The sequence below is a fragment of the Protobothrops mucrosquamatus genome, unplaced genomic scaffold (genome assembly GCF_001527695.2).
Source record: "Protobothrops mucrosquamatus isolate PMUCROS unplaced genomic scaffold, P.Mucros_1.0 scaffold1541, whole genome shotgun sequence".
Lineage (NCBI taxonomy): Eukaryota > Metazoa > Chordata > Lepidosauria > Squamata > Viperidae > Protobothrops > Protobothrops mucrosquamatus.
Genome location: NW_015387711.1, coordinates 136,051 through 146,355, shown reverse-complemented (window position 1 = coordinate 146,355; position 10,305 = coordinate 136,051). Strand labels below are relative to the sequence as shown.

General features: G+C 45.1%; 1 protein-coding gene across 1 annotated transcript in view; it reads right to left on the bottom strand.

Annotated features, from left to right (window-relative positions):
* Positions 1-8,988, bottom strand: part of ETHE1 (ETHE1 persulfide dioxygenase) — a 14,064-nt gene extending 5,076 nt beyond the window's left edge. Inside the window, exons 1-2 of the mRNA XM_015822376.1 lie at positions 8,854-8,988; positions 2,223-2,367 (exon numbers count right to left, since the gene is read on the bottom strand). Of these exons, the coding sequence (XP_015677862.1) occupies positions 2,223-2,367; positions 8,854-8,988 (280 nt within the window). The remainder of the gene's footprint in view (positions 1-2,222; positions 2,368-8,853) is intronic.
* Between the last annotated feature and the right edge of the window lie 1,317 nt (positions 8,989-10,305).

The following is a 10,305-nucleotide window of genomic DNA, read 5'->3' as shown; positions in this document are numbered from 1 at the left end:
TTCTGTTTGGGTGGGGGCTTTGTTGTGCTCAGGTTAGTCTGAGTTGCAGGGGGATTTGAGATGGTGAGCTTCATTGCTGTTGTTTGGCTTCGTGGTCGTGCCACATCTTTATGGTGGGTGTCAGTTTGCTTCATGTATGGATTGGAGGGGTTTAAAGTGGCTAATGATGCAGCTGTGGACTGGCTTCTAGTTTGTGGTCATGCCTCATCATCTGTGTGGGTTTGGGTTTGCTTTTTGCGTGGATGTGCGGTGGTGACCTCCTGTGTGGTTTTCGTGAGTGTGGGTCTGGTGTCGTTCTTTGTGTTAGGGACTCGTTTGCCAATAAGGGCGGGTTTCCAAATGGCTGGTAGGCGGGAGGTATCATCTCATTTATATATAATATTTTATTAATTTTCCAATTTTACATTTGAATATTTAAAAAGCAACGTGGTGGCTGGGTTAATCAATAGTTCAATAACAAAGTCTTAGTGCAAATCTCAGGTTACAACATCAGATATTTCTTCTCTTTTTCCCTTAACATTTACTGTCTCATATTCAAATTAGTACATTTCTAATTATATCCACTCAATAAAAACATCATTATTACGTTTATCAATACATTTTTAGCTTATACATATCTCAATTACATTCAGTCTTCATAAACAATCCATATCCTCTTATTAATTTTTACTCAATTTTTAATGTCTCATCGATATTCCAACTTAACTGTTTTCTTAAGACATAAGATCAAGCCTCCAACCCAGTTTTTTTTACACCTTTCGGATGAGCGTACAGGTTGTCCTCAACTTACGACCGCAAAGGAGCCCAGAAGTTGTGATGCTAAGGGAAGAATTTGTGAAGTGATTTTTGCCCCATTTTATGACTTTTCTTGCCACCTTTGTTAAGTGAACCACTGCAGAGATTAAATTAGTAACCCATTTCTTAAATGAATCTGGCTTCTCCATTGACTTTGCTTGTCAGAAGGTCACAAAAGGGGATCATGTGACCCCGGGACTGCGACCGTCATAAATATGAGTCAGTTGTCAAGCATCCGAATGTAAATCATGTGATTGCAAAGGTCATAAGTGTGGAAAATGACCATAGGTCACTTTTTTCAGTGCCGTCATAACTTCGAATGGTCATTAAACGAACGTCGAGGATTACCTGTATTTCAACTATTCGTTTAGTGACCGTTCAAAGTTACTGTGGCACTGAAAGAAGTAACTCATGGCCCATCCTCATATTTATGACCATCATAACATCCCCAAGCTTAGGTGATCAAAACTTGGCGTTTGGTCACTGGCCTTTATTTATGATGGTTGCAGGGTTCCTGGATCATGTGATTACCCATTTGCGATCTTCCCAGCTGGCTTCTGATAAGCAAAGTCAATGGGTGGGGGGGAAGTCAGATTCGTTTAACGACTGTGTGATTCACTTAAGAACTGCAGTGAGTTGCTTAACAATTGTGGCAGAAAAAGTCATAAAATCAGGCGCAACTCAGTGCTAAACAACCGTCTTGCTTAGCAACAGAAATTCTAGCCCTAATTGTGGTTGTATGTATGTACCCATACTCCAAAATCAGTATGGTTGGTACTGAGCACTGGAGAACAATCCTAACCTAACCCATCCTCTCTCTTCTTTCAACCAGCAAGCACATTGAAAGGGTATAGGCCAGGGGTAGGCAACCTTGGCTCTTTTATAACTGGTGGACTTCAACTCCCAGAATTCCTGAGCCAGCCACACTGAGGGGAAAGGGAGAGGTTTCCAAGCTGAGCCATGCTGGCTCAGGAATTCTGGGAGTTGAAGTCCACGAGTCATAAAAGAGCCAAGGCTGCCTACCCCTGGTATAGGGTTTTCTACTTGAGCATGGGGTTGGACTAGAAGACCTCCAAGGTCCCTTCCAACTCTCTTAGTCTGTAACAGATGAGCCATCAACTTGAGACCGGGTAAAAAAATATACAGAAAATTGTTCCCTCTAAAATTTACTTTCAGTCTCAAATCGGTTTCCTTAAAAAGGAAAAACATTGTACTCTTGAAAGTAGATCAATATTCCTTCAGCTGATAACATCCAGGAAGGTTGAACACCAACTCTTAGGTTTCCAAGCACCCCCCCTTCCCCCCCACCCCAATCATTTACCCCTCTCCAGTTATATCATGGCTACTTTTTTATGATCCTTACAGACCATGCTTGCTGGTTTGTTTTCCTTTCCTTTGTTTATTTTTCCCACGAAGAAACAACTCACCTGCATATAGCAAATTAAGTCTCAGTTGCTTCACCAACGTTGAATCACGTTTAGCTGTTTCTAAAACGGGATCTATTAGAACGGCTTCTTTTGTCTTCATATCAGCCAGCAGGTAAGTGTAAGTATAACTTTCTGATTCAAAGAGCTGGTAGGTGGAGAAAAAACAATAAGAAGAACTTAAGTCCATGGAAGGGATAAGTGAAACAATCCAGTTGTATCTCACCATGCTGGCTGGGGAATTCTGGGAGTTGAAGTCCACAAGTCTTAAAGTTGCCAATTTTGGAGACCCCTGCTCTAGCCCCAGGAACAATTAAATTAAAATGAATTTTTTAAAATAATTAAATGAAAGTAAATGACTAAATTTCCATTGTACCCAATGCCTTACATGAATTGCTGCCCATATTAAATCTCTACCACGAGTTTTAATTCATTACAATTCGCTAAAATTATCTTTATTGCCTCCTTGTCTCAGAGAAGCTGCTATATTACAGCACCCAAGTCTGAAAAGAGATTATTTCAAATTATATTCCTCATGAAAGAACAGATACATGAACGAACAGGTTCCCTGGATTTAAATCTGTCACTGGCTGCACAGAGGGCTTCCATGATCTAGGCCAGTGGTGGTGAACCTATGGCACGGGTGCCAGAGGCAGCACGCAGAGCCTCTCTGTGGGCACGCGTGCCGTCGCCCCAGTCCTAGGCCTTCAGCTGGGTTTTATAAAACCTTTTCGCTTTAGGCCTCAGTCGCCGTGTCCAAAAAAAAAAAAAGTTCAATCAATCAGTCAATTTCAACTTCTCGCAGGGAAAAAAAAGATCTTGCAAAGTTGGAGTTGATTGATTGAACTTTTTAGTCCCACCCAGTCTGCCGTTACCGCCGCAGCCACACCCACCCAATGGGCCACACCCACCCGGCACCCGACGATGCATAAGTGGGTTTGGGGTTGCAGTTTGGGCACTCGGTCTCTAAAAGGTTTGCCATCACTGATCTAGGCCCTGTCCAGATCACAGGCTGTCCTCAACTTACAACCATTCATTTAGCAAACTAGATGGGGGAGGAGACCTGGGCCATACCCATCCTATCTGATCTGGTGGGATGGGCAGATATTCTTAAGGAGAGGCTGCCCCACAAATAACCAGGCCCTGTGACATGTAACTTTAAAAGTGATAACCAGGGTCATAAATTGCACCTACAATAAAACTGGGAGTCTCACGGGTGCGGTTCAAAAGGCAACTGGACTTTCTTGAGGGGGGGGGTTCCTTGAAAATATTTCACTTCTTATCCAAGAAGCTTTTTTTCAGTTCTAACATCAGTTAAGAACTGAAGAAGCTTCTTGGATGAGAAGAAGACATATTGAAGGGGGTGGGGACCCTAAGAAAGTTCAGTTGTCTTTTGGAAAAACACTTTTGGGACAACTAGGTCCTGGATGATTGAGAATCTTCGTAGACAATAAAACTGGGAACCAGGGCAACCCACACAATATAATATGTATATAACATGTGCAAAACTTCTGGGCACTCAATACTGTGCAGTCACTGCACTCTGGACAATACACTGTAACTTCTGAGTGGTCTACAAGGGCAGCCCCATGCCTTTGGGCAGGAATGTCAGCTTGTCCCAGATATCATTTAGTAATTAAGCAGGGGAGATTAGAGGAAGCGAAAAGATTGCCAGCAGTTGTGTTTATGGCCCTGCAGGGAAATTTGGGATTTAACTGAAGGAAGCCACACTGTGCCGCCGTCCTCAGCGGGTCAGAATTTTGGATGACACCTCTAGGATTCAACTGCTAAAAAGAGCTAGATTTGAAAGAAACAGCATTTGTTCTACTAACTGAAGACTTGTAGCATCCCCAGCAATTTCCATAACAAGCCTTCGAGAGGGTGGAAATAGTCATTAACAGAGGGATAGAATCAAGATCACGCCTGTTCACCGCCCTGAGTCTCGTAAGGGAGATAGGGCGGTATATAAATTTAATAAATAAATAAATAAATAAATAAGTATTAATACCACTTTACAAGGCCTTGGTAAGGCCACACTTGGAATACGGCATCCAGTTTTGGTCACTGCGATGTAAAAAAGATGCTGAGACTCTAGAAAGAGTACAGAGAAGAGCAACAAAGATGATTAGGGGACTGGAGGCTAAAGCATATAAGGAACGGCTGCTGGAATTGGGTATGTCTAGTTTAACGAAGAGAAGGACGAGGGGGGACATGATAGCAGTGTTCCAGTATCTCAGGGGCTGCCCCAAAGAAGAGGGAGTCAAGCTATTCTCCAAAGCGCCTGAAGGCAGGACAAGAAGCAATGGATGGACACTAATCAAGGAGAGAAGCAACCTAGAACTAAGGAGAAACTTCCTGACAGTGAGAACAATTAACCAGTGGAACAACCTGCCTCCAGAAGCGGTGAATGCTCCAACACTGGAAGTTTTTAAGAAGAAACTGGACAGCCATTTGTCCGAAGTGGTATAGGGTTTCCTGTCTGAGCAGGGGGTTGGACTAGATGACCTCCAAGGTCCCTTCCAACTTTGTTGTTGTTGTTGTTGTTGTTGTTGTTGTTGTTATTATTATTATTATTATTATTATTATTATTATTATTATTATTATTATTTTAATACCACATTTTAATAAAACAAGATAACCAGCAATGTGAAGCTCCATTTCGTCTCTGAATTCTTAGTCCCCTGGTTGACTCATACGATATTCTGAATTAGAAACTAGGCAACTGGGTTGAACTGAGCGTACTGTATGGACCCAAGATAGCATATGTGATAAGAACTGTTGTTCTGTTGACCTCAGAAATCACGTGAAGCCCGAAAATTCACGTTGCTGGAGTAAAAACCCTGGATAATAAACATAGGTGTGACTTTTAGGAGTTCATTAATTAAGTTATTTATTCACCCATATGCTTCGTCTCTCTTCAAATGTTTTATCAATGGCCTTAGCTCCAAAGTAAGTTTGAAAAGCAAGGCAAAGCATAAAAAAATAGAAATCTGTTCTATGTGGCCCACTTTTATTTAGCTACACTTTTTCAATTCACCGGTTATTCTGCAAGACGATGGGATTTTCTGTTCTGCCTGGAGATTTTTTCGATGACAGGGATCTTTCGGTAGCAAAGATATATAAACAGATATAAAGAACGCGCAGAAGGGAACGTAACTGTCCTTCACATCTTGCATTTCTCTGAATACCGAAACGTAGCGACTACCATTGTGCTTTCCCACTCACTATAGTCATTTTAACACCGCATTTTAATAAAACAAGATAACCAGCCATGTGAAGCTCCATTTCCACGCATACACACAAAAAACCCCCCAATTTCCTGGTCTGCCACGGTTAAGAGCCCCGGAGCCTTCCCCCCCCCCCCCCCCGAGAGGGAACCTTGGAGCCCGGTCCAAACCAGGCAACGTTTGCAAACTCCTCTCCTGCCTCCCACTCCCCCGCCTGCCTTGGATTACAACACCCATCCTCCCCTCCCCCGGCCGCGGGGGGATCGCAGCCCAAAGCGAAAGCAACGGCAGCGAAGGCGGAGTTCCTCCTGGAAAGAGTTCCAGAACGGCGGCCAAAGGGGCAGCGTCTGTCCGGTTAGCTGCCAACCAGTGTCCGGGGTGCCCACCAGCTGTGCGGGCGTGCGGAGCTCACCTGTCGGAAGAGCAGCCCGCGGGCTCCGGCAGAGGCGGCGCAGTAGCCTCGCTGCGGGAGGCGGGCGCCGGGCAGCGGCTGGCTCAGGAGCCGCAGGGCAGCGGCGGGGCATCGCCGGAGCAGCCACTTCATCGTCGGGCGGTGCTGCCTCTCGATCCCGCGCCAGCCTTCGAGGAACCGGAGGGAAGGGCGAAGCGACGCCCTTTAACAGCGGCTGGGCTGGGCTGGGCCGGCGGAGGAGAGGGGAGGGGACGCGCCTCCTTAAAGGGCCAGAGGCGCCGAGAGCTTGCGAGCGGGGGGGGGGCAAGCCTCCCAGATCCGGACGGACTACAACTCCCGGCAGCCTCTGCCGGCAAGGCCAATAGGAGGAATGCTGGGACTTGTAGGAATGGATTCCTCCAGGTAGGTAGGTAGGTAGGTGGTTGGGCGGGTGGGTGGATAGATAGATAGATAGATAGATAGAGAGAGAGAGAGAGAGAGAGAGAGAGTAAAATCTCACTCAAAGAAGGTCTGATCAGGTTTTAGAGAGAGATAAAGAGAGAGAGAGAGAGAGAGAGAGAGAGAGAGAGAGAGAGAGAGACAGAGAGAGAGAGAGATTGATAGCTAGAGAGAGAGAGAGAGAGAGAGAGAGAGGCAGGCAGGCAGGCAGACAGACAGACACAGGCAGACGGATAGAGGGATAGACGGATGGGTAGATAGATGGGTAGATGGGTAGACAGACAGACAGATAACCAATCATACATAGATAGATAGATAGATAGATAGATAGATAGATAGATAGATAGATAGATAGATAGATAGATAGATAGATAGATAGATAGATAGATAGATAGATAGATAGATAGATAGAGGCAGGCAGGCAGGCAGACGGATAGAGGGATAGACGGATGGGTAGATAGACGGGTAGACGGGTAGACAGACAGACAGATAATCTCTGATAGATAGATAGATAGATAGATAGATAGATAGATAGATAGATAGATAGATAGATAGATAGATAGATAGATAGATAGATAGATAAACCTTTATTGTCATTTTTTACTGTGGGCACATTGGCACACATTAAAAATGAAATTCTGTTGCCTGCTCTCAAAAGTGCACATGTATATAGCACACATATAAACATGCTATATACATAAATTTGTATATACCTACACCCTTACATATAAATACATATAAATATTAATCCCTGTCCATCTTGAATACATAGCGGATTAGCAATTAGCAATGCTATTAGCAATAGCAATAGCATTTGGACTTATATACCGCTTCACAGTGCTTCACAGCCCTCTCTAAGCAGTTTACATAGTCAGCATCTTGCCCCCCAGCAATCCGGCTCATTTTACCAACCTTGGAAGGATGGAAGATTGAGTCAACCTTGTGCCAGTCAAGATTACAGGAATCGAATTCCTGGCGAGGTGAGCAAAGTTAGCCTGCAATACTGCATTCTAATCATTGTGCCCCCACAGCTCTATTAGAGNAGAGAAGAGCAACAAAGATGATTAGGGGACTGGAGGCTAAAGCATATAAGGAACGGCTGCTGGAATTGGGTATGTCTAGTTTAACGAAGAGAAGGACGAGGGGGGACATGATAGCAGTCTTCCAGTATCTCAGGGGCTGCCCCAAAGAAGAGGGAGTCAAGCTATTCTCCAAAGCGCCTGAAGGCAGGACAAGAAGCAATGGATGGACACTAATCAAGGAGAGAAGCAACCTAGAACTAAGGAGAAACTTCCTGACAGTGAGAACAATTAACCAGTGGAACAACCTGCCTCCAGAAGCGGTGAATGCTCCAACACTGGAAGTTTTTAAGAAGAAACTGGACAGCCATTTGTCCGAAGTGGTATAGGGTTTCCTGTCTGAGCAGGGGGTTGGACTAGATGACCTCCAAGGTCCCTTCCAACTTTGTTGTTGTTGTTGTTGTTGTTGTTGTTGTTGTTGTTATTATTATTATTATTATTATTATTTTAATACCACATTTTAATAAAACAAGATAACCAGCAATGTGAAGCTCCATTTCGTCTCTGAATTCTTAGTCCCCTGGTTGACTCATACGATATTCTGAATTAGAAACTAGGCAACTGGGTTGAACTGAGCGTACTGTATGGACCCAAGATAGCATATGTGATAAGAACTGTTGTTCTGTTGACCTCAGAAATCACGTGAAGCCCGAAAATTCACGTTGCTGGAGTAAAATCCCTGGATAATAAACATAGGTGTGACTTTTAGGAGTTCATGAATTAAGTTATTTATTCACCCATATGCTTCGTCTCTCTTCAAATGTTTTATCAATGGCCTTAGCTCCAAAGTAAGTTTGAAAAGCAAGGCAAAGCATAAAAAAATAGAAATCTGTTCTATGTGGCCCACTTTTATTTAGCTACACTTTTTCAATTCACCGGTTATTCTGCAAGACGATGGGATTTTCTGTTCTGCCTGGAGATTTTTTCGATGACAGGGATCTTTCGGTAGGAAAGATATATAAACAGATATAAAGAACGCGCAGAAGGGAACGTAACTGTCCTTCACATCTTGCATTTCTCTGAATACCGAAACGTAGCGACTACCATTGTGCTTTCCCACTCACTATAGTCATTTTAACACCGCATTTTAATAAAACAAGACAACCAGCCATGTGAAGCTCCATTTCCACGCATACACAAAAAAACCCCCCCAATTTCCTGGTCTGCCACGGTTAAGAGCCCCGGAGCCTTTTTTTTTTTCCCCCCCAGAGAGGGAACCTTGGAGCCCGGTCCAAACCAGGCAGCGTTTGCAAACTCCTCTCCTGCCTCCCACTCCCCTGCCTGCCTTGGATTACAACACCCATCCTCCCCTCCCCCGGCCGCGGGGGATCGCAGCCCAAAGCGAAAGCAACGGCAGCGAAGGCGGAGTTCCTCCTGGAAAGAGTTCCAGAACGGCGGCCAAAGGGGCAGCGTCTGTCCGGTCAGCGTCTGCCCAGTGCCCGGGGTGCCCACCAGCTGTGCGGGCGTGCGGAGCTCACCTGTCGGAAGAGCAGCCCGCGGGCTCCGGCAGAGGCGGCGCAGTAGCCTCGCTGCGGGAGGCGGGTGGTGCGGGGCAGCGGCTGGCTCAGGAGCCGCAGGGCAGCGGCGGGGCATCGCCGGAGCAGCCACTTCATCGTCGGGCGGTGCTGCCTCTCGATCCCGCGCCAGCCTTCGAGGAACCGGAGGGAAGGGCGAAGCGACGCCCTTTAACAGCGGCTGGGCTGGGCTGGGCCGGCGGAGGAGAGGGGAGGGGACGCGCCTCCTTAAAGGGCCAGAGGCGCCGAGAGCGCGCGGGCGTCGGGGGGGGCAAGCCTCCCAGATCCGGACGGACTACAACTCCCGGCAGCCTCTGCCGGCAAGGCCAATAGGAGGAATGCTGGGACTTGTAGGAATGGATTCCTCCAGGTAGGTAGGTAGGTAGGTGGTTGGGCGGGCGGTTAGATAGATAGATAGATAGATAGATAGATAGATAGATAGATAGATAGATAGATAGATAGATAGATAGATAGATAGATAGATAGATGCAGGCAGGCAGGCAGGCAGGCACAGGCAGACGGATAGAGGGATAGACGGATGGATAGATAGATGGGTAGACGGGTAGACAGACAGACATAATCTATCATAGATAGGTAGGTAGGTAGGTAGGTAGGTAGGTAGGTAGGTAGATAGATAGATAGATAGATAGATAGATAGATAGATAGATAGATAGATAGATAGATAGATAGATAGATAGATAGATAGATGCAGGCAGACAGGCAGGCAGGCACAGGCAGACGGATAGAGGGATAGACGGATGGGTAGATAGATGGGTAGACGGATAGACAGACAGACAGACAGATAATCTATCATAGATAGATAGATAGATAGATAGATAGATAGATAGATAGATAGATAGATAGATAGATAGATAGATGATAGATAGATAGATAGATAGATAGATAGATAGATAGATAGATAGATAGATAGATAGATAGATAGATAGATAGATAGATAGATAAACCTTTATTGTCATTTTTTACTGTGGGCACATTGGCACACATTAAAAATGAAATTCTGTTGCCTGCTCTCAAAAGTGCACATGTATATAGCACACATATAAACATGCTATATACATAAATTTGTATATACCTACACCCTTACATATAAATACATATAAATATTAATCCCTGTCCATCTTGAATACATAGCGGATTAGCAATTAGCAATGCTATTAGCAATAGCAATAGGACTTATATACCGCTTCACAGTGCTACACAGCCCTCTCTAAGCAGTTTACATAGTCAGCATCTTGCCCCCCAGCAATCCGGCTCATTTTACCAACCTTGGAAGGATGGAAGATTGAGTCAACCTTGTGCCAGTCAAGATTACAGGAATCGAATTCCTGGCGAGGTGAGCAAAGTTAGCCTGCAATACTGCATTCTAATCATTGTGCCCCCACAGCTCTATTAGAG